This window comes from Petaurus breviceps, unplaced genomic scaffold (assembly GCF_028583685.1).
Source record: "Petaurus breviceps papuanus isolate PSGF00001 unplaced genomic scaffold, PetGlider_PUasm1.0 180, whole genome shotgun sequence".
Lineage (NCBI taxonomy): Eukaryota > Metazoa > Chordata > Mammalia > Diprotodontia > Petauridae > Petaurus > Petaurus breviceps.
In genome coordinates, this window is record NW_027185782.1 from 2285016 (window position 1) to 2309901 (window position 24886).

The 24886-nt window shown below is 45.6% G+C and overlaps 1 protein-coding gene across 2 annotated transcripts; it reads right to left on the bottom strand.

The window, feature by feature from the left end:
• Positions 1 to 360: 360 nt before the first annotated feature.
• Positions 361 to 23958, bottom strand: FSD1 (fibronectin type III and SPRY domain containing 1). Of its 2 annotated transcripts, XM_069086809.1 has the most exons (13): positions 23784 to 23958; positions 23012 to 23107; positions 22401 to 22532; positions 18994 to 19095; positions 16455 to 16477; positions 15886 to 16007; positions 15508 to 15717; positions 8221 to 8319; positions 7527 to 7686; positions 2078 to 2157; positions 1497 to 1748; positions 1244 to 1332; positions 625 to 874 (listed from the first exon to the last, which is right to left on the bottom strand). In XM_069086809.1, exons 1-13 carry the CDS (start codon positions 23796 to 23798, stop codon positions 764 to 766), a joined length of 1491 nt encoding a protein of 496 aa, XP_068942910.1. In that variant the 5' UTR covers positions 23799 to 23958; the 3' UTR covers positions 625 to 763. The 2 variants fall into 2 exon arrangements, with proteins under 2 accessions (XP_068942911.1, XP_068942910.1); XM_069086810.1 differs by lacking the exon at positions 1244 to 1332 and having other exon boundaries at positions 361 to 874.
• Positions 23959 to 24886: the final 928 nt, after the last annotated feature.

Here is a 24886-nt window from a genome sequence, read left to right on the forward strand (position 1 = left end):
TTAGAACAAAGAACATGGAATGTCAGGGCTGGAAGGGAGCCAGGGGATCATCTGGTTCAAAGCCTTTCTTTTTTAAAACCAATTTTACCAATCAGGAAACTGAGGCACAGAGAGGGACAGTGACTTGCCCAGGATCACCATGGGTCAGGAGCAGAGTTTTTCAATTTCTGTCTCAGTGCAGTGGAAGAAGCCTGGGTTCTGCCCCGGGGTTCTGGACCTGAGACACCTCCAGTTTCTGTCTCTTGTGGCCAGGGCTCCAGTTTCTCCCCACTCACCCAGTTTTAGGGAGACAGGAGTTTAGACCCTTAAGGCCCTGAGTCCTCAACCCAGGTCTGAAATGACCACCACATGGGCCTAGCCAGGTGTGTTTCATTTTAATTGGGGGATGGGGGTGGGAGGGAAGAGAAGGAGAATGAATCCAGCCCTAGCCCACCCTTCCATGCCCTAGTTCTGGACTCCCAGTCTAGTGTTAAGGCCCAAAGCAGCATTTGTTGTGAGAAGAGGTAACTGAAGGGAGGGGACTGCCAGAGCCACCCTGGGGACTACCCCTTTCAGGGTTCAGAGGCTGCTGTGGGCTTCACATCACCTTCAGATAGGGATTTGAGTCGAGGGGAGGTTAGGGAGAGCAGAGTAGCCAGCAAGTCCACTCTCTGAGGTCATGGCCCTAGGGACACCCCAAGGCTCAGGGCAGAAGTTGGCCCTTTTTAAGCCCGAGGTGGTCACGAATGGGCAGGAGCAGCAGCCTGGGGCAGGACAAGACAGTCTAGGTAAGGCTGGCATTGGAGCTGCTGGTGGCACTGTTCCGCTTCTGCAGGCACCGCACCGAGCTGGGCACCTGAAGGCCAGAGGACACCTGGAAGCTTCCACACCACACCTGTAAGGGCCATAGGTTGAGAATGAAAGATGCCCCGGGTGCAGCCTCTCAGGGAGTCAGGATGATGTCAAAGAGGGAGAGGCTACAGTAGGAGGGGCTGAGGGGGTGGAGAAGCTCAGAGTGGAGGATGGGTGAAGCTGGGGGAAGGGCTCAAAATAATCAGAAAGGGATCTAACTGATTCATGTGAAGGTGAGGGATAAGAGATTGTGGGACAGGGAGGCAGCAAAAGAGCTGAGGGTCAGGGACTAGAGGGATCATGGGGCAGTTGGGGCTCAGAAGGAGAAATGGAAAAAGTCCAGAGGGGATTGGGGGGTCAGACAGACACACTGAGCACAGACTGCAGAGGCTGGGAGCCCTTTCCCCCTCACCATGAAGGCCGGCAACAGTGGCTGGTTGAATTTGGCCTTGAAAGTGTGAAGCAGCTGCTTGGTTCGGGCATTGTAGAAGGACAGGACCCCTGCAGGCAGACAGACAGATGGGTCAGACAGAAGGGGAGGTGGACAGCAGGACAGGGAAACCAAAAGGGGGAGGGGGCTGGGGAAGAAGGGTCATATTTGGGGGAGGGACAGGGAGAGGGACAACAGACCCAGCAGAGGGGGATAGGCCAGGAAGGCCCCCCACCTTTGTGGAAGTCACAGTGGACCCCAATGCAGTCCGGCAGAGGCACATCCAGCGTCCGGGCCTTGTTATTATGCTTGGCTGTGAAGCTGACCTGCAGCCAGTTATTCAGGTGCAGGCACCAGGAGGCCGGCGTCTTGCCCAGCTGGTCAAATCGGCCCAGGCTGCGGTAGGCAACACCTGCTGCAAAGGCCTTGCTGTCTCGGTCATAGCGTACCTCCCAGTAATGCTCCCCACCATCAATGAGGGTGTCTCCTAAAGAATAACAGAGGGAGGGCAGGATGAGCTTGTCCAGAGAGCCTCAGGTCTCCCACTCCTCCCTCAGCTCCCTACAAAGCCCCTGGAGTCCTGCTGACATCACCCTCCCACATATGTCTCTCCCATCCATAAGGTCCCAAGCCCCCATCTCACTCTCTCCAGGACTCACGTGAGAGCCTTGAAGGAGAGGCAGAAAGAGGCCCAACTCCAGGCTCTTGGGTACTGTTCCCAGAACCTGCCCCACTAAGGAGTCCCTCAGTTTCCCTGGCCACATGGCCCTCTCCCTCTGCCTCCATCCCTCTAGCCCCACGTCACCTCCATCTTACCCAGCACAGTGTAGGACTCAGCGGTAAATCGGTCTCGGCCTCCCCTCCCGGAGGGCATCCTCTTGGGAGACTGGGCACATCTGTGAACATTAAGCAGGTTCAGGTGAATGGGCAGTTCTTCCTCCCCTACCTCGCTCCTCCATTCATCTCTAGTCCAACTGAGTTTCCATCCAGATACAGGAGCTTACAGCCACCTTTGCTAATAATACTAGCCTATTTATAAAGATCAAGCATGACTCAAATTAAGAGCTAGGGAGGACGTTCCCTACCCATCCCTTCATGGAAGTAGGAGGTCCACAGGTGGTGTCCAATGCACATGTTTTTGGACTTTTTCAAATGCAATGATCAATTGTGTTATTTCTTTCTCTTTTTTTCTCTCTTTCTTCCTTTCCTGTAAAATACTATTACTTATATGGAATGGCTCTCTGAGCAGGGAAGGAGGGGATACTGGGAAAAACTATGATAATGTAAAACATGAAAAACAGAAATAAAAATTTATTTTAAAAATGTTACCCTTTAACACTAATGCACTACTAACAATGCTGCTGCATACTGCTGTCATCCTCAGCATTTCAGTGGACCTATGACCTCAGTTAGGTGAGTCTTCATCCCTCCAGTGGTAGAGATCAATCACAATCCATCCATGCCTTCTTATGCCCTTGTCCATTATCTTTCATCAATCCTCCACAAGGAAGGGGTCCATGTGACATGCTGGGGCCTCATTCAGATTGCATGAGATAATGTGGGTACCAATGCTGACATCACAGGCTACTGTTGTGTTATGCCTCACTCTCACTCCATGACTGGCCCACCTCCTTTTCTGGCCATCGCAGTCTCTGATGACATCTTTTATGCCATGAGCAGTTGTTCATCAGTGACATGCTCCAGCCTATTTTTGCCCACTGACTGACTCTCTTTTGTGGGAATGGCAACTTTAATTCTTCAGACTGGGCTAGTCTATGAACTTGAAGCCAAGGAGTATTAATGGAAGAACATCGGTGTTAAAAAAATTCATGGGCCTTTGCTTCAGGAAGAAGCTTGGGGTCATTATAAATGCTGTTCAATTTCTTGATGCAACACAGTCCACACTCCTATTCAATTCTGGGAGCAGTCCAAGATGAAAGGCCCAACTCTATGGGTAATCCATTTAAAAGCGTGTCATAGATTGGACAATAGGTGTTTTTCATCCACTTGGCTTATTCTGTATGGATAGTTAAACCAGACTCTTATATGGCAGGGGAGCAAGTATTCATTAAGTGCCAATTATTTGTCAGACACTGTGCTAGGCACTTTACATATATCTTACCTGATACACAATTCCCCCTGAGTGACTGTCTATCTCCTATAGGAGCTCTGCAGTGTTCTGGGATTTGAGGCAATCAGTACAACATCATTCACAAACAGAAGCATCAAAACCACCTTACCACCCATAACAGAATCCCTTCTCCATTCAGACTCTGTGTTGGACATCCCGCATGATGGTAGTAAACACCTTCACTGAGCGGACAGATGTCTGGGCTTTGCTGGATAGTGATAATCAGAGGATGGGTTATCTCCGTTATGATTTTAGGGACTTTTGCATGGTTTTGACATATATGGAAAAGGCACCTCGTTGGAGGGTAGCCTTGAAGCCAGGGACAATTTCACGTTTATCTTTGTGGCACAGTGGCTTGGCACAATAGGAGGCACTTAAACTCTTGGTGAACTGAGTTGAAGGCGCCATTTTATGCATTCAATTAAATTTTACTTTTTAAATAATCAACACACAATAAACCCAACAGGACCTTGTAGTCTCTGCACCTTTCAGTTGATTTCATGACAATACGGATGGAATATCACTTATGGAAAGCCTGTCTACTCCTTTCATCAGGGATGCTTTGATTGATGCATGTGTAGTTTATTCTCATTAGGATCTCACAGAGATGGGAAAACAAGCTGATAGGTTAGCAGTTAGAATATTTTCTTGATGGTCTTTTTTTTAAAAATAGCAACAATAGCTGTGATTTTTCCTAAACATTTATTTATCCCTCCTGCGAATCAAATCATCGGTGCCTTTAAAATGGAATCATCTCTGGAACATCTAATGTAGACGCCATGTCTTTGAATTTTACGGCCATTTCTACTTGTTCATACAGCACAGGGTCTATTATAAGAGTGGCCAAATGTGGTGGTGATGCCACTGTCACTGAAGAAGAAAATCGTTTCTTACAGAAATCTTCAGGTTTTTTTTTTTCCCATTTTTTCCTATTCCTTATCCTCTTTTGAATTTCATCATCAAATGATCTAGGAGTCACCTGATTTATCTGGGTCTCTTGTCAAACTGTAAACTTGCTTGTTGCTCAGGGTTTTGAGGGGATTCTGCTCAGTCTTCCATCACAATCTGTCCAATTTCACAAACACGTTTATGTTCTAATCCATTCTTGTCCTTGACTCTCATCTCTCTCTACTTGACCAGGAGATCAAATGATAAACTGGCCAAGGCAGTTTTAGGTTCTTTTGGTTTTTCTGTTTGGCAGTTGGCATCAGCTAAACTTCCTAAGGACTGGTGATAATCTGTGGCAATGTCCTTTTATTCTGTAACCTGGGTTTCAAGCCTGGAGAATTTTGCATAAGACTCTCCAATCTGGTGGAGAAAATGATTACTGGATGCTGTGTGCCTTGTGTGAAGGGAAGAGTTCATGAAGAGTACTGGAGAGAGGGGCAGCTAGGTGGTGCAGTGAATAGATCACTGGCCCTGGAGTCAGGAGGACCTGAGTTCAAATCCAGACTCAGACACTTAATATTTACTAGCCATGTGACCTTGGGCAAGTCACTTCCCCCTCCAAAAAGCAAAAAAAAAAAAAGTATTGGAGAGGAGAGAAATTCTTCATTTCCTTGACAGAGGATATATGGTACTCTAGACTCTTCTGGGATCCAACTTGCCATGAGGAGAGGTAGAATTTGGAAGGCAGATAGGGAGGGAAAGCTGGCTCCTCAACATGTCTGTTCCAGCTTGCCTCGAGCCTTTGAGAATTTCCCCTTGGGTAAAACAAGATTTCATCTGACTCCCATCTGAAAAACTCATTCACTTTTGTGTATTTGCTGATATATTCTAATCGGTAGGAAGCCAATTCCCATATTCTATTTGCTTGAATGCGTTTATTTGCCATTTATTCACTATTTGTGACAGTCTTTTTGAGTAATTAGCACTTGGTGGGAAAAGTCAAGCTTTTGGGCATATGCCTGGGTTTTTTTGTGTTGCTGTTCAATTGTTTTGCAGGCATGCCCAACTCTTCATGACCCCATTTGGGGTTTGCTTGACAAAGATGCGGTTTGTCATTTCCTTCTCTAGCTCATTTTACATTTGAGGTGGCTGAGGCAAACAGGGTGAAATGACTTTCCCAGGTCCACAGCTAGTTAATGTCTGAGGCCAGATTTGAACTCATGAAGATGAGTCTTCCTGATTCTAGGCCCAGCACGCTATCCACTGTGCACCTAGACACCCTAAGCCTGGGGTACCCTCCCATATAAGAAATAGTGATTTGAACCTAAAAACTGTTCCCCTAGACCAGCAATGTTTAGTGGGACAGATATAGGTCTAGTTGAGAACTCCCACTAAGAAGAGAACAGAAAGGCAGCATCATGATTCTCATTCTAACCTCATCTTCCACTCTTGGTAGGAAATCATAGTCTTCCTGGGAGAAGGGTGGGAAAGATTTCAGGGTTATCTGCCCATACTTCTCCATGAGCTGAATTAGACAACCTATGTGAACATACATAACCTACATGGGCAACACAATACTCTAGAATCCATTTCCCAGTCTAGGGTACAAATAGCTTATTTAAATAGGTCCAGTTCAGACTGTTTTAATTACATGCCACATCCCATGTTTAGACTTTCCTTTAATTTAGTATATAATTTGACCTTTGCAGCTAGGTGGCACGGTGAATGGAGCACTAGGCCTGAAGCTGGGAAGACCTGAGTTCAAATTTGGCCTCAGACATTTACTAGCTATGTGACCCTGGGCAAGTCACTTAACTCTCCCTGCCTCAGTTTCCTCATCTATAAAATGGGGATCTTGATAGCACCTATTTCCCAGGGTTGTCATGAGGATCAAATGAGATAATTGCAAAGCATTTAGCACAATGCCTGGCCAATAGTAAGCACTATATAAATGCTAACTACTATTGACTAGTCAATGGTTTGATTGTCCACAGAGATCTGATTTGGAAATGACTCCCACATGGTAACCAATTGTTTTCTCTCTGTTAAGACTAAGTTGATTTCATTTTGGGTGATATTTTTCGGTGCTCTCCATGATTATTGCCTCTGGAACACTGTCCTGAAGAAATTGTTCATAAATATAGAGCTATGAAGCTCCAAATTGGCCTCTATTGTGTATTTAGTCTTGAGCTATATTTCCTAACCTGTTTGTCATCATCTTTCCTTATACCCACTTCCTCAATGGAGCCACCAAGTATTAAAGCACACATTGTTTTAATAGGGAGGATCTTATCGAGTTTGGGTTTTTGTGTTAGAATTTCTCTACTTCCCTATTCTTTCCAGATGCCGAAATTATTCTGATGGTGGTCTTTTTGCAAACACTCATCATAAGCACTGTAATGCAAGGGGATCAACTGTCTCATGAAATGATGCTTCTGTTGCCTTTGGAATCACAATAAAATTAACTTTTTGCTTCTTAAAGTGATGAGGTGGAACAAGGGATAGGGCGCTGGACTTGGAGTCAGGAAGGCCCCAGGTTTTAATCCTGACTCAGTCACTTATGAGCTTTGTGATCCTGGGCAAGTCATTTAACCTCTCTCAGCCTCAGTTTTCCCATCTGTAAAATGAGAATAACTTACATCACAGAGTTATTAAGGACAAATCATCAAGGATAAATTGAGACAGGACATGCAAAATGCTTTGTTAATATTACCACTTCAAGGAAAACCTTGAGAGACATCCTTCAATTTGGCTTTAACTTCCTTTTTTCCTTATGGTTTGGTTCATAGTGAATGTGTCAATTTGATATAATTAATTTCCTCCAGTGGCATGTCAACTCATGGGACATTGGGCAAGGATCTCAAATTCAGAGTAGATTCTTCATACCCTCTCCCACCTATTTCTGTCACTGTCTCTGTGGAAGCACAAGAGGGCAGTAGAGGACCAAAGGTCATTGGGAAATTTTTCTTAGCTGGACTGACCTTGGTCAGCCTACTGGTGCTGAGCTTCTCCACTGCTGAGAGAGGCTGGCCCTTAGAAAGAAGACCTAAAGTCTGTCCAGTTTGATAGAACTTCACTGGCACAGTCTTCAAAAACCTACGGTCTCTTCCATGCAACAATGATGCTTGTTGCAAGTTTTCCAGGTATTTGCCTTACATTCTGCCCCTTCCAAACTGGGAGCTTCCCAAAGGCAGGGCTGTGTCAGTCCCTTAGACCTTGGGACTCCAGGGAGAGGAGAGGGATTACCTGGCTGGGGAGTTGACTGGAGAAGCAGTCCGACCCTTGCTGTCTTTTTCTCGAGCCTTGATGTCCTGAACTTTCCCCCCCATGGCATCCCATTCCACCGATAACTCTTCCACCCGCAAGTTCTGGTGGCATGTCGTGGCATCCAATCGGAACATGAAAGCTGTCAAGAGGCACAAACCATGTCATCTGGGGTAGCCTCAACCCCCTACCTGGAGCTCCGTGAGAGCCCAGAGCCAGAGACACTTTAGCCAAAGAGCAGCAGGTCAGCAATAGTGCTAAAAACTCACAATCTTCAAATCACTGAAGAGGAGAGGAAGGTGACGGTGAGGAAGGACAGATGTTCTGAGCCTCTTAGCTCATCTCTTAAATGGATCAATAATATTTTCACTGAAGCATTACAAAAATACAAGTTATTATACTATATACCAAGGGTCACTAGAGGGAATAAGCTTAAACTACAGTGCAAAACAGTGAAGTTAGACCCTTTCCTGGGCTGCTAGTTGGCCACTGGTCACTGCCTCTTCACTGTGGAAAGTGTCTGTTCATAAAGGCAGGCAGGGACCCTCCCTGGGGCAAGTCTTCTCAGGAAGATGGAACTGAATGACCCCAAGGTTGCCCTTAGAACTGGGAGTCTAAAGCTCTTAAAGAAGGTTCAAAGGAGGGGAAAGAGAAGAACAGGAAGGGAGTTGCTTACCTGTGGTTTCCAGTGTGACAGGTTCTGAGAACTCTCCAGCCACTGCCTTGTTGCAGGCTCTTACTCGAAAGTTCATGTATTTCATATCAAATTTCAGACCTAAAAGGAAGCCACAGATATCTCACAATAATAATTATAACTTCTTGGTGAGAAATAAAACTGCAGTACCCCAAGGAATAAATTCGTTCTCTAAGTAACAATGCTAACAGTGGGTCAAGCTACAACTACAAGTACTACTGAGTTAACACCCAAAGTGCTAAGAATACTGAGTTGTCTTCTTTCCTTCCTTCCTTTTCCCCCTCATTCTTTCCTTCCTTCTTTCCTCCTTTCCTTTCTTTCTTTATCTTTCTTACTTTCCCCTTCCTTTCCCCTTTCTTTTTCTCTTTCCATTCCCTTTCTTTTTCTCATTTTTCCTTTCTTACTTCCTTTCTTTCTTCTTTCCTTCTTCCTTTCTTTCTCCCTTCTCCTCTCTCTGTCTCTCTCTCCCTCTCCCCCCACCCCCTGCACCCCTTATTTTCCTCCTGTTGCTACTAACCTTAACACTGAGGCCAGCAGGCATTCTTATATAATGGAAAGGTCACTGGATGTGGAGTCAGATGACCTGAGTTTGAATCTAAGCTCTCTACCAATAGACTTTGGCCAAATCATTCAACTTCTTCATACCTCAGCTTTTTTCATGTGCAAAATGAGGGTGCTGGACTAGATCAGTGTTGCCCATCCCAAAGTTTTGGAGGTATTTTCCATTAACCCTTTTCAACAACAGCAACAAGGTGTTGTGAACTCACAGGGTAATTGAATATATTACTTATAAGATTCTTTTATTAATTAAGTGCTTATAATAACTAGAAAGATAACTTTTGTCCAAACAGTTCCAAATTAAAGCTTGTGCTATAACTATGAAATATAAAATGTCATTCTACCTATAATTATAAAAATTCTAGAAGATATAAAATTGTAAAACTCTATAAAATAATTATGAATCTTTTATGTGGGACATTCTTTCAGAATTAAAAGAAGTAATCCAGGGGGGTGGAGTCAAGATGGCAGAGTAGAAACAGGACTTCCCTGGGGCTCCTGCTCCTACCTCCTCCAATTCATGTAAAAAATGATGCTAAACAAACTTTGGAGCTACAGAATCCACAAAATGACACAGAGAAGCTAACGTCCCACTGAAGACAGCCTGGCTGGCCAGCAGGAAGCAGCCAGCACAGCACTCTGGGAACCAAGCCCAGCCCCGCGTGAGGTTTTAGCCTTAGGGTGGCCACATCCAGCCATCAGCCGGAGGGACTTCAGAACACCAGCAGCTGTGATAGTTTCCAGAATTATTAACCCATAGATGCTAAGGACAAAGTGAGAGGTCAGTGCAGTGTGGACTTTGGGACCTGGGAGTTTGGGAGTGTGGTCCAGCCTTTGCCCCTGGGGCAAGAAGCAGCTGAGGCCCGGTGGCAGTGCAGCCACTGCCACATGGCTGCTTCAGAGCTCTGGGTCTGCAGATTGTAGGGGGACTAAGCAACTGTCTGAGGGGTAATCACTCTTGCTTTAACCTGCTTGGATTTGGTTCACTGTCTAGGGTGGGGTTCCTGGGGTGCATGAACAGTGTGCCAGAGTGTGTGGAGGCTTCTGAGAGAGCAGCCAACTAATAGCTCCAGCATCTGAGAAAACCCTAACAATTGGGACAAAGCTTCCCACTCAGGTACCAGAGTTCTACTGTGGCAAAAAGCTCAAGTCAAATAACTGAGTGGCAACATAAGCAAGCAGAGGAAGCAAGGCAAGCAGAGTGGTCCAACTTTGGATTCCTTTTTTGGGGACAAAAAAAGGATTGGGGCATGGAACAGGAGGAAGACAACAAAGTCAGAACTCCTGCACCAGAAGCTTCCAAGAAAAGAATAAGCTGCTTACAGGCCATAGAGGAGCTTAAGAAGGTTTTTAAAAACCAAATAAGAGAAGCAGAGGAAAAATTGGGAAGAGAAATGAGAATGATGCAAGAAAAGTATGAAATGACAGTCAACAACCTGACTGAAGAAAATAACACCTTAAAAAATAGACTAACTCAAATGGCAAAAGAGGCTCAAAAAGCCAATGAAGAGAAGAATGCCTTAAAAAGTTGAATTTGCCAGATGGAAAAATAATCTCAAAAGCTCACTGAAGAGAATCATTCCTTCAGAATTAGATTGGAACAAATGGAAGCTAGTGACTTTATGAGAAATCAAGATACTATTAAACAGATCCAAACAAATGAAAAAATAGAAGGCAATGTGAAATATCTCATTGGAAAAACCACTGACCTGGAAAATAGATCTAGGAGAGATAATTTAAAAATTATTGGGCTACCTGAAAGCCATGATCAAAAACAGAACCTAGAAATCATCCTTCAAGAAATTCTCAAGGAAAACTGCCCTGATGTTTTAGAACCAGAGGGCAAAATAGAGGTTGAAAGAATCCACCCATCACCTGAAAAAGATCCCAAAAAGAAAACTCCTAGGAATATTATAGCCAGGTTCTGGAATTCCCAGATCAAGGAGAAAATATTACAAGCAGTCAGGAAGAAACAATTTGAATACTGTGGAAACACAATCAGGATAATACAGGATCTGGAAGCTTCTACACTGAGGGATCAAAGGGCTTGGAATATGATATTCCAGAGGTCAAAGGAGTTGGGATTAAAACCAAGGATCACCTACCCAGCAAAACTGAGTATCATGTTTCAGGGGAAAATATGATCATTCAATGGAATAGAGAACTTTCAAGCATTCTTGATGAAAAAACCAGAGTTGAATAGAAAATTTGACATTCAGACACAAGAAGCAAGAGAAGCATGAGAAGGTAAACAGGGAAAAGAAATCATAAGGAACTTATCGGAGTTGAACTATTTACATTCCTACATGGAAAAATGATGATTGTAACTTATGAAACTTTTCTCAGTATGAGAATAGTTGATGGGAATAGAAATGTATGTGTGTGTATGTGTGTGTGTGTATATATATATATACACATATAATATGTAATATGTATACATACATATATATATATATGTCTATATAGGAGGGTATATGGGCGTAAGAATACATATGTGGCTATGTGTATGTATGTGTACAGGTATACATAGACAGAGGGCACAGGACCAGTTGAATAAGAAGGGATGATACTTAAGAAGTGAAATTAAGAGGTGAGAGAGGAATATAATAAGAGGAGATGGGGAGAGATAGAATTGGGTAAATTATCTCATATAGAAGAGGCAAGGGAAAACTGTTACAATGGAGAAGAACAGGAAGGCAAAAAAGGAATGAGTCAACCTTATTCTCATTGAATTTGGCTTAGGGAGGGAATAACATCCACACTAAATAGGGTATCACCCTACAGAAGAGTAGGGGGGAAGGGGACACGAGTGGGGATGATAGAAGGGAGGGCAGGCTGGGCAAGGAGGGAAGTTGGAAGCACACACTTTTGAAAAAGGACAGGATCAAACTAGAGAATAGAACAAGTGGGGTGGGATAGGATGGAGGGAAATATAGTCAGTCTTTCACAATATATCCACTATGGAAATGGTTTGCATAGCTACACATGTTCAACCTATAATGAATTGCTTATCTTCCCAGTAAGGGTGGGTGATAAGGGAGGTAGGAAAAGAATCTGGAATTCAAAGGTTTAAAATCAAATGTTTAAAATATATTATTATTATTTTACATGTAACTGGGAAATAAGATATTAAGGCACTGGGGCATAGAGATCCCCTGTGCCCTACTGGAAAGTTGGAGGGGGTTGGGGGAAGATATGGGACAGAGCAGATTGGGGGAGGGGATATTCAGTGGGATTGCTGTTTGGGGATGGTAAGTAGGGGGAAAATGGGGAGAAAATTTGAAACTCAAAATCTTGTGGAAATGATGTAAACTAAAAAAATAGAAAAATAAAAAAAGTTTAAAAAAAAGAAGTAATCCAGCAAGACCTCATAAGATTACTATAATCTGCAGTTATTTTCTTCTTAAATTGTCATGAAATGTTTTGAGTGGGAAGCCCTTGGCCCATCATGGTGAACAATCACTAAATGGGAACAACAGAACGAGACAATCTCTGAGTTAACCTTCCAACTCTAAAATGTTATGATCTTACTAAGAATGAGGATGCTTAATACTAAATAACTCTAAAATTATTAGCCATACTTCCAAGTACTGATACTGGATAGCCCTAAAATAACAATCCTAAACCCAGTAGAATGGCATTACTACTTCCCTTAGCATGAAGTCACACTATGAAGTGGCCCCTTATGGAATATCAGTTACATTACTGAAAATTAGGCCTGGACCAATGAGATAGGAATCTCCCAATAAGGAAGCCCCCTCTGCTCATGGTCAACACCTTCTCTTCAGTTTATAAACTCAGAGGGTTGTCTAGACCCCTGAGAAGTGAAATGACTGGTGCAGCCTCACAGAGGCAGCATGTCAGAGGTGAGATGACTCCCGACCTTCCTGGCTACAAGGTCAGCTTGGCATCCAATCCTTAACATGGCCAACTCTCATATTTGTTCAAGTGATCCCAATTCCACCACGTTCCTTCCAAAAGATTGGTCCTTGTGTTTCTATACTATCACTTATTTTCAGTCTCTCCTTCCCTACTAGCTCACTCCTTACTGCATACAAATATGCCCATGTCTCCCCTGTCCTAAAAACAAAACAAAACTAAAACCCCTCACTTGATCCTACTAACTATTTTTCTCTGTCTCTTTGGTTCTTTGTAGCTAAATTTCTCCCAAAAGGCTATCTACTTTCTCTCCTCTCATTCTTTTTTTAATCTCTTACAATCGGTCTTCTGGCCTGACTCCACCAAAACTGCTCTCTCCAAAGTTACTAATGATCTCTCAGCTTCTAGGTCCTATGTCCTTTTCTTAATCTTCCTTCTCCTTGACCTCTCCACAGCCTTTGACACTGCTGATCACTCTCTCCTTAATACTCATTTCTCTCTAGGTTTTCGGGGCACTACTTTCTCTTGGTTTTCTTCCTAGGGATCTGACCTCTCCTTCTCTGTCTCCTCTGCTGGATTCTCTTCCAGTTCACACCCTCTAGCCCTCGGTGTCCTTCAAGGTTCCATCGTAGGCCTTCTTCTCTTCTCCCCATATACTACCTCATTTGGTGATCTCATCAGTTTCCATGATTCTGTAATTTACCCATCCTACCTCAATCTCTCTGCTGACCTCCAATGCCTTTCAGACATCTCAAATTGGATGTCCAGTAGATAGGTGAAGCTGACTACATCCAAAACAGAATCGATTATCTTTCCCCCTAAACCCTTCCCCCCGCCTTCCCTATTACTGCAGAAGGCAGTTCACCTTCCTCCCAGTCCCTCAGGATCACAATCTTGGAGTCATCCTGGATTCCCCATTGTCTCTCACCCCGCCCCACTCCTATGTTTAAGGCCTGCTGATTTCCCCTTTGCAGCATCTCCCATATATGCTCCCTTCTCTCCTCTGGTGCAGGCCTTTGTCACCTCACACGTGGATGATTACAGTAGCCTGAGCGGGGTCTGCCTGTCTCAAGTCTCTCCTCAAATTACAACCTCCATTCAGTAACTGAAGTGACTTTCCTAAAGTGCCAATCCAATGGAATTGAGACCCCCTCCCCAATAAATTTCAGTGGCTTCCCACTGCCTGCAGGATCCGATACAAAATGCTCTGCTGGACATTCAACTCCCTTCAGACCTTTCCCACTCTTCTCACACCTTCCTGTCTGCATCATACTCTTCAGTCCAGTGGCACTGGCTTCCTGGCTGTTCCATGACCAAGACCCTCCATCTCTCTGCTCTGGGCATTCTCTCTGGCTGTTCCCCATTCCTGGACCAGCTCCCTTCCTCCACTCCACTGACCTGCTTTGCTTCCTTTACATTCTGATTAAAATGCCACCGTCTACAGGAAGCCTTTCCCAATCCTTCTTAATTCCAACGTCTTTTCCCCGTTAATCATTTTCTATTTATCCTGTATAGAGCACCAGGCCTGGAATGAGGAAGACATGGGTTCAAATCCAGCCTCAGACACTTACGAGCTGTCTGATCCCAGACAAGTCACTCAGTTTCCTTATCTGTAAAATGATCTGAAGAAGGAAGTGGCAAACCACTCCAGTATCTTTGCCAAGAAAACCCCAAATGGGGTCACAGAGTCAGAACCAACTGAAATGCCTGAACTTGTACATAGCTCTGTATGTACTTATCTACATGTTGTCTCCCCAATTGGATTATAAGCACCCTGAGGGCAGGGACTGTTTTTTCTCTTCTTTTGTTTTCCCTAGTGCCTGGAACATAGTAGGGGCTTAATAAATGTACACTGATTGATTATATCATATAACCTTATCACCAGGGCTAGGTGGTGCAGTAGATGGAGCACTAAAATTGAGTGGTGAAGACCTGAGTTCAAATTCTACCTCAGACACCTATTAGTTCGGTGACTTTGGGCAAATTACCTCTGTTTGCTTCAGTTTCCTCATATGTAAAATGGGGATAATAATAGCACCTACTTCCCAGGGTAGTTGTGAGGTTAAAACGAAATATTTGTCAGTGTTTTGCAAACTTTAAAGCACCATATATAAATATTATTATTACTTCTGTTAACATTTGTACTACTCAGGGCAGCTAGGTGGTGCAGTGAATAGAGCACCGGCCCTGGAGTCAGAAGGACCTGAGTTTAAATCCAGCCTCAGACACTTGACACACACACACACAAATTAGCTGTGTGACCTTGGGCGAGTCACTTAACCCCCAATTGCCCTACATTCCCCCATTCAAAAATAAAATATTTTTTTGCCTTTTGGAGGGCAGTTGGGGTTAAGTAACTTGCCCAAGGTTACATGGCTAGTTTTTTTGTGTGGGTGTTAAGTGTCTGAGGCCAGAACCGAACTCGGGTCCTCCTGACTCCTGGCCGGCGCTTTACTCACTGCGCCACCTAGCTGCCCCTTCAAAAAACAATTTGTACTAGTCAGTATTGTTATTGCTACTACTGCAAATATGAAGCATTACCACGGCTTAAAATAATATTACTACTAATTAGCACATTCAGGAAGTCATAATACTGAGTATGAACAATTCTAAAGTTCACAGAATGACAGAGCTGGAGGAGTCCTTTGGGATCAGTTAGTCCAACGGTCTTATTTTGCAGATGGGAAAACTGAGGCCAAGAGAGAGGAAGGATTTGTACTAAGTCAATGGTGGAGTCCCCTGACCTCCAACCCAGGGTCCGCTAGAGCCTGGGGACAGATGGAATAGAGAACTGCATCTGTTCTGCCCTGCAGGAGGGGATCATCTGCTCACCAGACAGCGTGTACTCGGTCTGCCTGATGCCCTCAATCACCATCCAGGGCTGGTCTTCCTTGAGCCGAGGCGGGCCCTCAAAGTTGGTGCGCCGATATTCTAACACATAGTGGTCGATCTTGCTGTCCTCATCCGGCATCCGCCATACCAGCGTCACACAGTTATCTGCCACCAGGGACTCTCCGAGGTCAATCTCGGGGGCACTAGGCACTGGAAAGGAGAGGGGGCATCAGGGGTCAACTTCCCCTTTGAGCTTGGACCCTGGGACCTGCCAGCTGAGAAGTCTGGCCTTCTCAAATTTCTGCCATTTATTCTAGTCCTCTCCTTTGCCTCCCATAGATCCCAGGCTACATGCCAGTCCCCAATATCACTCCTCACCTGGTAGAAACTTGAGGGCCTGCAAGAGACGCCGCTCCTGGGCAAAGTCCACCATGAGGTGGCTCATGTTGTCACTGACCTTCGCTTTCAGGGAGAGCCGGAATGCCGGGGCCATGGTAACACTGCAGGGGGGAAGGGCTGGGCTCATTTGGAGGGTCTAGCATCCCAGGACCCACCAGGAACTATGGGTAGGGGAAATGGAGGGTTCTTTCTCCTCCCTTCAGAGAATCCTGCCCTCCCTTGAGAGTTGGAAACCCTGAATTTTAGTCAGAGGACCGAACTAGAGGCTGAGCCTATTTGCTGACTTTTGGTGGGATTTTGAGCAAGTCACTTAACCTCACAAGGATTCCATTTTCTTCACTGTAAAACAGAGGCCTTTTGGTAAGTGATTGCTAAGGTCCCTTCCAAATTCTAAATCCTTTGGGTCCCACTGAACTTCCACCTCATCTCTGGACTGATACTGGCCTGGAGGCTGGGGGGTAAGGGGCCTTCCTTGAGATACCCAATTGCAGGGGGGTGGGGTGAACATCCTCCAGTGGGCATTACTACCACAAGTAGGGCAATCTTACCTGTCCTTTATCTGTTTGGCAGCCTGGAAGAAGGAAGGAGAGGGGAAGAGTCAGACTTTCTGAGCAAAATGAGCCTTCAGAGATCACCTAATCCATCCATCCGACCCCTCATTTTATAGAGGGGAAACCAAGGCCCAGAGAGGAGATGGAATTTACCCAATGTCACACAGTAAGTTAGCAGGAGAGCTGCTGAAGCCTCAAACCCAGGCTTCCTGTTTCCCTGTTTCCACTAGAAAGGTGGGGAAGGAGAAGGGGAGAGAAAAAGAGGGAAGAAATGGAGGAAATTCATAGGCTTTAGAACTGAAAGCAAGGTCAGAGATCATCTGGTCCAACCCCCTCATTTTACAGATGAGGAAATTGAGGCCCAGAGAAGTTATGTGACTTGCCCAAAGATAGTAAGCAGCAGAGACAGGATTCAAACCCAAGACTTTTGACTTCAAATTCTACGCTCTCTGCCCTACTCTTTACCCAATAACACACAGATAAGACCCTTTAAATTTTATGTGAATTATTTGTATCTGTGTCTTACCCCCCTACCAGACTGGCAAGGCCTTGAGGTCATAAGCTGCTCCTTCAAGACCCAGCTCAGATGTAGTCGGCTTCTTCTTTCCGAGGCCTTCCCTGACTTCCCCTCCCCGTCCCTGAGGTCCCCAGGCCTCGGCCTGAACTCCCTTGGGACTGCGCTGCATGGCTGTGAGTGATGTTACACTGAGGTCTCCAAAAAGGTAAAAGAAATAACGCACAAAGGCAGGGGGAGGTGCATCGTGAGGGAGAGCAGGTGCATCAACGAAGGAAATGAGAAGAAAAATCAGGACAAACAATGCCATCAGGGAAGTAATGTACGCGCTGGAAATAGAGACGTGAAGGCTCAGGACGACAGGCTCCACGTGCATCCTTACAATATCAAGAGAAGCAGGGAAGGCTCCCCCAGCACCACAGGGGGACCCCTTCTACTGAGCCTAGGGGAAACATGGGCAATAATGGCACAGAACAGAGAACAGGCGTGGGTTGTGATCTGCATTGTTAGAGGCCAGTCGCTTCTCAGATCATGTGAGGAAGATCTAAATCACGTTATCATTTGTATATGTGTATACAATACAATATATTGTATATTTGTATATGCGTATATGTGTGTGTTTGACTAGAAGTTCCTTAAGGGTAGAGGACTTGTTTTTCATCTATGTATCCACAGCATTGGGTACAGGGCCCTGCATACAGCAGACACTTAAAAAATGTTTGACTCAATCCAACAAGCATTTATTAAGTGCCTACTGTATACAGCACATGTTAGGTGCTGAGAGATATGGAAATGAGTGACACTCCCTCATGGAGATCTCAGGGGAGCAGAGAAGGAAGAAAGAATTTTCTTTGTGTTCATCTGTGTCCGCTTATTTATGTTCTTTTGTATCTTCCAGTAGAATTTATGCCCTTGGAGGATAGAGCTGATTTTGCCTTTCTCTCGCTGGCTTCTGATGAACAGTATGAGCTTGTTGGAGGAATCAAAGAAAATAACAATCCCCACGTCTGAGTGTTTTACAAAGAGCTTTCCTCAGAATAGTGCCATGGGTGCTGCAGATACTGCTAATCCCATTTTACAGATGAGGAAATGGAGGGGAAATGATTTACTCAGTTACCCTGGTAGGAAGTTCCAGCACCAAGCCTCAAATCCAGGGCTCCTTCCCCTAACTCATGCTGACAAAGGGAACAGGGTCTCGTGGGAGATTCTGCATGGCTTCAATCCCTTGATTAAAGTCACAGATGTTGGGCTGTAAGGGGCCTCAGAGGCCTTCTAGTCCAACACCATCATTTTACAGTCTTCTCCATCTCCCGTCCTCCCACAGTCTCCAAACCTGCCTCCTAGAGCCACCAACCCAGGGGTTACTTTTGTTTAATAAACTTCTACATTTTATGGTGGGGAAAAAATGAGCTGGGAGGCCTGGGTGTGAATCCTAGCTCAAGTATATCTGATTGTATGACCTTGGCTTAGTAACTTCCCCTCTTTCAGCCTCAGTTCATTGGCAACAGTAACTTATACAGCCTGTATCTCAGGTTGAAAGGAAAGCACTTAAAATGCCAAGGAAAGGCTATGATGAAATACCTGCCCATATAAGCAGGGCAGCTAGGTGGTGCAGTGGATAGAACACTGGGCCTGGAGTCAGAAAGACTCATTTTCATGAATTCAAATCTGACCTTGGATACTCACTAGAGGTGTGACCCTGGGTAAGTCACTTCACCCTGTTTGCCTATTTGCTCATCTGCATAATGAGTTGGAGAAGGAAATGGCCAAGCACCCCAGTATCCTTGCCAAGAAAACCCCAAATGGGGTCACACCAATAGTCAGACCAAACAAATGACAACAGCAACCATGGATGTAAAGCCCTTTGCAAGCCTGGAAGTGATTTCTTAATGTCGGTTAATGCTGTTAGTGTTGTTTTCATCACTGTTATTGACCCATACAAGGCCTGGTCCCTAGCCTTCTCCTTGGACAACCCTACCCACCAAGACTCTCCCCAGCTAACCGCAAGTGATGGTCCCAAACCTGTGGGAAATCCTGGTTGTCTGCTCCCTGCAGAGTCTGGTTGGCCGTTTCCAGAAGCTCCTCAGAGCTCTCCAGAGCCTTGGTGCAGGCTGCTAGCTGGTTCTGAGGGGAAGAGATGGGGCAGAAGATGCAATGTCAGTCAAGCAAGCCCTGAAGTGTCCCCATGCCCAGGGCCAGGCTTTGTGCTGGGCAACAAGGAGCCACAGAAATGGAGAAGGGGCCATGCAAAGGGACCTCCCAGCTTTGGGGCCCACTGAGCAGGACAGCCAGGAAGAAAGGGGAAGAAGGAAGGTTTTCCTTAATGTTTTACTCAAGGATCCAAAGAAAGGGCTATCCTTTCTGGACCCCCAAGCTGAGTGCCTTGCTCCCCAAATTCTCTAATATCCATTTTTTATTTATCTTTACATGTATATTATAACCCACTTGCCACCCCCACTAGACTATAAACTCTGCAAAGGCAAGGATTATTCCACTTTTGTCTTTGTATGCCCAGGTTCTAGTACAGTATCTATCACACAGTAAAGATTTAATAGAGGTCTCCACAAATAAAGTGAGCCAACGTCTACATTTTACAGATAAGGAAACTGAGGCTTGTAGAAGTTTATTTGCCCAGGTCACATAGTAAGTGGCAGAGCCAAGATTCATAGAATCACAAAATCTCAGTGGTGTAAGGCACTTCAGAGGTCAACGCATCCAGCCCGTAGCTGAAAAGAAATCCTGTCGGAGAGGTCTCTGAAAAGTAATCATCTACAATCTGCTTGAAGACCACCCTAAAGGGAGGGCTTTTTCCTAAGCTAGCACCTTATACTTGGGGCACTTATTACTAGGAAATTTCTTTCTATAAAGCTTAACTCTGTCTCTCAGCAACTTGACCCATGATTTTTTTTTCTGTACTACATTCCCCTCCTGCCTTCCTGCCACTTCTGTACCAAGCAGAATTAATCTCAGTCTCTCTTCTAGGTGACAGCACTCCCAATGCCTGAAGAAAGTCATCCTATATCTCGCCTTCAGGCTACACATCCAAGTTCCTTCATCTGATCCTTCCATCTTTTGGAGGGGATTTTAATTCCCCTCACTATCAGAATCAGCTTCCTCTAAATTCACTCCAGCTTATTAGTGCCCCCAAACTAAACATAATTCTCCAAATAGGGCCTAAGCAGAGCATAAGACAGTGAGACTATCACCTCCCTTACTCTGAACACTATGTCTTTGTTAATACAGCCCAAGATGACATCAGATTTCTCTGGCTGCCATTGATACTGAACTTGTGGTCCACTCGAACCCCTGGATCTTTTTGAGATAAACTTTTCAAAAGATACCTCCCCTATCTTGTGTTTGTGCAGTTGATTTTCTTAACCTTAATCCTTTCAGATTTGGCACATCATTCTGCCCTCTGAGGTCCTGACTGGGTCATCATCTTGTTTGCTATCTGTCCCACCTTTACAGGTCATCTGCAGATTTGGTAAGCACATCATCCACACCTATTTATTTGAACTCAAGTCCTCAGACTATAGCCAGTACTATTTATATTACACCATGCTGCTTGAACCTTACAGGATGGGTGGAATTTGGAGATGCAGCCAAGAAGGACACTAGACACAATTAACAAATTATAAGACCACAGGAGAGCAATGGGTGGTTGCTGCAGAAAAAGATTTCAGTTCCAAATAAGGAAAAACTTTCTAACAATTAGAACATCCTAATAGAAGAATGGGCTCTGTCAGGAGGGGGAAGTTCTAGAGGTCTGTTGTTATGGGTTTGAACACTGGGTCACTCCTGATGAAGTACAGTTCAGACTGGATAAAGTTTCAGGTCCCTTTCAGCTAACAGAGCTTTGTGATGGGATAGTGAAGGCTTGAAAGGCAGCAAAGTCAAATTTTCTTTATAGGATCATAAATTTAAAGCTGGAGGAGACCTTATAGGCCATTTATTTCACCCACACCCATTTTACAAATGAGGAAACCGAGGACCAGAGGGAAGAAGTAATTTTCTCAAGGTCACCCAGGAAGTAAGTGGTAAGGCTGAAATTCAAACCCAGGCCTTCCAACTCCAAACCCAGCATTCTTTCCACTATAGTTATATTGACTGTTCAGGAGAAAGAGAAAAGCTAGACCAGGCTGGAGCGAAAAGGGAGCAAGGGAAAGAAAAGGCTGAAAACGGGAGATGGGGGAAGGGTCTAAAGGGCTGCCAATGCCAGGCTGCTGACATTGGACTCTCATTGTCAGCAGGAAGAGCTCCCTGAGCAGAGGAAGAATGTCACCAGAGCTGCTCATTAGGCAGACTAATCTAGTAGCCTGACATGGGGTGCTTTGGGAGCTGGGAAAGCTCCCTGGAAGAGGTACAGCTTGAGTTCAGGTTTAAAGGAAGTATAGAATTCAGATGGGGAAAGACTAGAGAAAAAATAGATTAGAACAAGGATGAGACTTGAAGTCAAGAGAGGTCTGTACTGGAGTCCCACCTCTGCCTTTTGCTGGCTCTGTGAACATGGGCAAGTCCCTTCATTTCTCCAGTCTCAGCTTCCTCTTCTGTAATCACTTATCTCACACGGTTGTTGTGAGGATCAAATGAGAATGTATGTATGGCTAGATCCAGCTTAGTGTGAATACTGAATCCCCTGAAGTGGGGGTATTATTCAAATCTGCATTTCATCTTTCCATTGGGCTTGATATGCTAACTCAAAAAAACAGGTTAAATTGATTTCAGGACCACAGGCTGGAATCAATTACTAATTTTCAATAATTATAATGTCAAATAGTATGAATTAGAAGAAGATTCTTCATTTGCATTAATCTGGACCTAACTGTAAAACACTAACATTCAAATGGTACATAAACGTCGGTTATTATCACTAGAATGCTGGTACTATGGTCCAAATAGTGGCAAATGAAGTTTAGCCTTGGGTGGAATCTTAGGAGCAGAAGTTTAGAGTTGGAAAAGACCTTCTAAGGAAGTTAGCCCAAATGTCTCATATTAGAGATGAAAAAACAGACTCAGAAAGGAAACGTGACTTGTTAAAGGTCACACACAGCCCCCGAAAAGGAAATGAGGCTTCAAAGGGAAGAGGCATTTCCAAAAGTCTACTGGAAGGAGCAGAGTATGGCTGGATTAGGGAGCCCAGTAAAGTCTCTAGGTCTTTTCTTTCTTTCTTTTTTTTTTTTTTGCGTTTTTTTTTGGAGGGCAATTGGGGTTAAGTAACTTGCACAAGGCTACACAGTTAGTTTGTGGGGGGGGGGGTGTGGGTGTGGGTGTGTGTGGGTGTTAAGTGTCTGAGGCCTGAACTGAACTTGGGTCCTCCTGACTCCGGCACTTTTACTCATTGCGCCATCTAGCCACCCCTCTCAGTCTTTTCTAATTTGTGCCTCTTCTCTTAGATCTGGGAAGTTTACTTTCAGAAGGAGCAGACTCACCTGGAGCTCATAGATTCGGCTAGCCCGGTCCTGTTTGATCTTCATCAACATGCCCTCCTTCAGCTCATCCAGCAGGGAGAACAGTGACTGGAACTCCACCTCCAGGTCCTCTTGGACCTTGTTGGAGTTGGCCTAACAGGGGAATGGATTAGAATCTTAGATCAGTAAATGTCAGAACTGAAGGGCCCTTGGAATATAGATCATGGGATGGATGAATGCTGGGGCTGGGAGGGCCCCTAGAACATAGACCAGGGTGGGGAACCTGCAGCCTCAGGGCCACACGTGGCTTGCTAGGTCCTTGGGTGCAGCCTTTCCACTGAGTCCAAGTTTTACAGAACAAATCCTTTTATTAAGGTAATTTGTTCTGTGAAGTTTGGATTCTGTCAATGGGCCACACTTGAGGACCTAGAGGGCCACAAGTGGCCTTGAGGTTGTAGGTTCCCCACCCCTGACATAGACCACAGAATGAATGTTGGAGCTGAGAGGCCCTTAGAACACAGAATGTCAAAGCTGGGAGGAAACTTGAACATAGAAAGTGGGATCTGGGAAGGGCTTTAGAACATGGAATTCCAGCTGTTCCCAGTTGGCTGCCCCTCCCCCATCTCTCCCACCTCCACATTCAGCAGCATCTGTTTCAGGGCATAGATGAAGTTCTGTATCTCTTCATTCTTCACTGCCAGAGTCGTGATGATCTTCTTCAGCGCCTCCTGTGCCAACACCCAAGACACAATGTCCGTTCCTCACCTGAAGTCTAACGAATCCATCCCAGACCACATGACCCCCAATATCTTTCATGTCCCAAGACCCAGGGGTTCAAGGAAGACACAAGAAATTGTGGGAACTGGACTTGGCTAGGAAGGAGCCTGGATGGGGGTGATGGTGGGAGTGAAGAGAAAAGCCAGAGGAAGAATAGCTTAGAAAGGCAATAGACTGGATGTGTGTGAAAGGGTGGGGGGTGAGGAAGGGAATAGCTGGGGCTAGGTGGAGGAAAGGGAGAAAGGGAGTAGCCTGGAGGCTGACAACCTGTACCAGGGACTAATCCCCAGGCTGAGGGAGTTGCCTCCTCTCCCAGTCCAGCTTCTAGGCTGCAGCAGCAATGCGGGTCTTCAGCATGGTGGGCGGGACTGGGGCTGCCCCAACTCTGCTCCAGGCCAGGTGGCGGGGGACCTTTGGGTCCATTCGTAGAAGGGGCTCCTCCCCGCCAGCCCTCATGGACCCTTGCCGGCTATTGTCGGCCCCGCAACCCCACATCCCATGCCGGACACCAGGCCCGCCTGAGCCAGGGACCGGGCAGAGAGTAAGCTGTTGCAGCACCTGGTGCAGCGCGCGCCCCGCCCCGACTCCCATCTGCACCCCCACCCTCACCCCGGCCCTCGCCCCTACCTTCTGATCCCCCATGGCGCCCGGCCCAGGATGCTTGCAGGAGCCCCGGTGTGCCCCGCGCAGCCGCAGCCGCAGCCGCCGCCGCGCGCCCCTAGGCACAAAGGTGCCCAGAACCCATCGCCCAGCCTGGGACTTCGGTCCTCTCCCACCCCCAGCCCCACCGCTCCATCACCGCCTCTACGGCGCAGGCGTGTAGGCCGAGGCATCTTGGGAAATGTAGTCCAGGGCTGGGGAGGAGACCTAGGCTCATGGAAGAGTAAGGGCATTTAGAACCTAGAATGTAGAATGTCAGAGCAAGGAGGGGTCCTGGAAACTAATATCAGGGCTGGGAAGGAACTTAGAATATCGGACACAATCTGACTCCAACCTGATCTTATTCCTCTGCTTTCACTCTACATTCCATCAGTCTGGCCTGGCTTACTGGATCTTCCCTGATCTAGACATTCCTCCCTTTTTTTCTCTGCAAAGGCTCTCACCTATGCCTGGGACGCACTTCTTACTCAGCTATATATCTTAGGATCCTTAGCTTCCTTCAAAGCATACCTCAGATAACATTTGCTCTGCTAAGCCTTACCTGATTTCTCCCACTACCTCCACCATACTCTTCCCAGTTACTCTCCCTTCTCAAATTACCTCCTATCTAATTATCCTACACTCTGCATTCTCCCAGTAGAATGTAAGTAAGGTTCTTAAGATCAGGTTCTATTTTGGTTCTGTCTTTATATCCCCAGCACCTAGAACAGTGCCTTACATATAGTACCCGTGTTTCCCCGATAATAAGACCTATCCCGAAAATAAGCCCTCCCCTTACTGTGTAAGATTCCTCTAAAATAAGCCCTCCCCAGAAAATAAGCCTTATTGAGATTGCTACTGTAGTGAAGGTGATCCCCTGCGCTACACGCTACATTATGGTACCCTCTGTGTGCACTGTCCCCCCCCCCAAACGCGCTCCGAGCTGCATCCAATCAGAGCTGCAGCAGTGAGCGCGTCATCCTGTTCTTTATTGAATTCATTATTGAATAAAGGTACATTTTTTTTGTTCACATTTACCTGTTTATTAAAATTGCTGTCAATGTTCATTAAAATAAGCCCTCCCCTGAAAA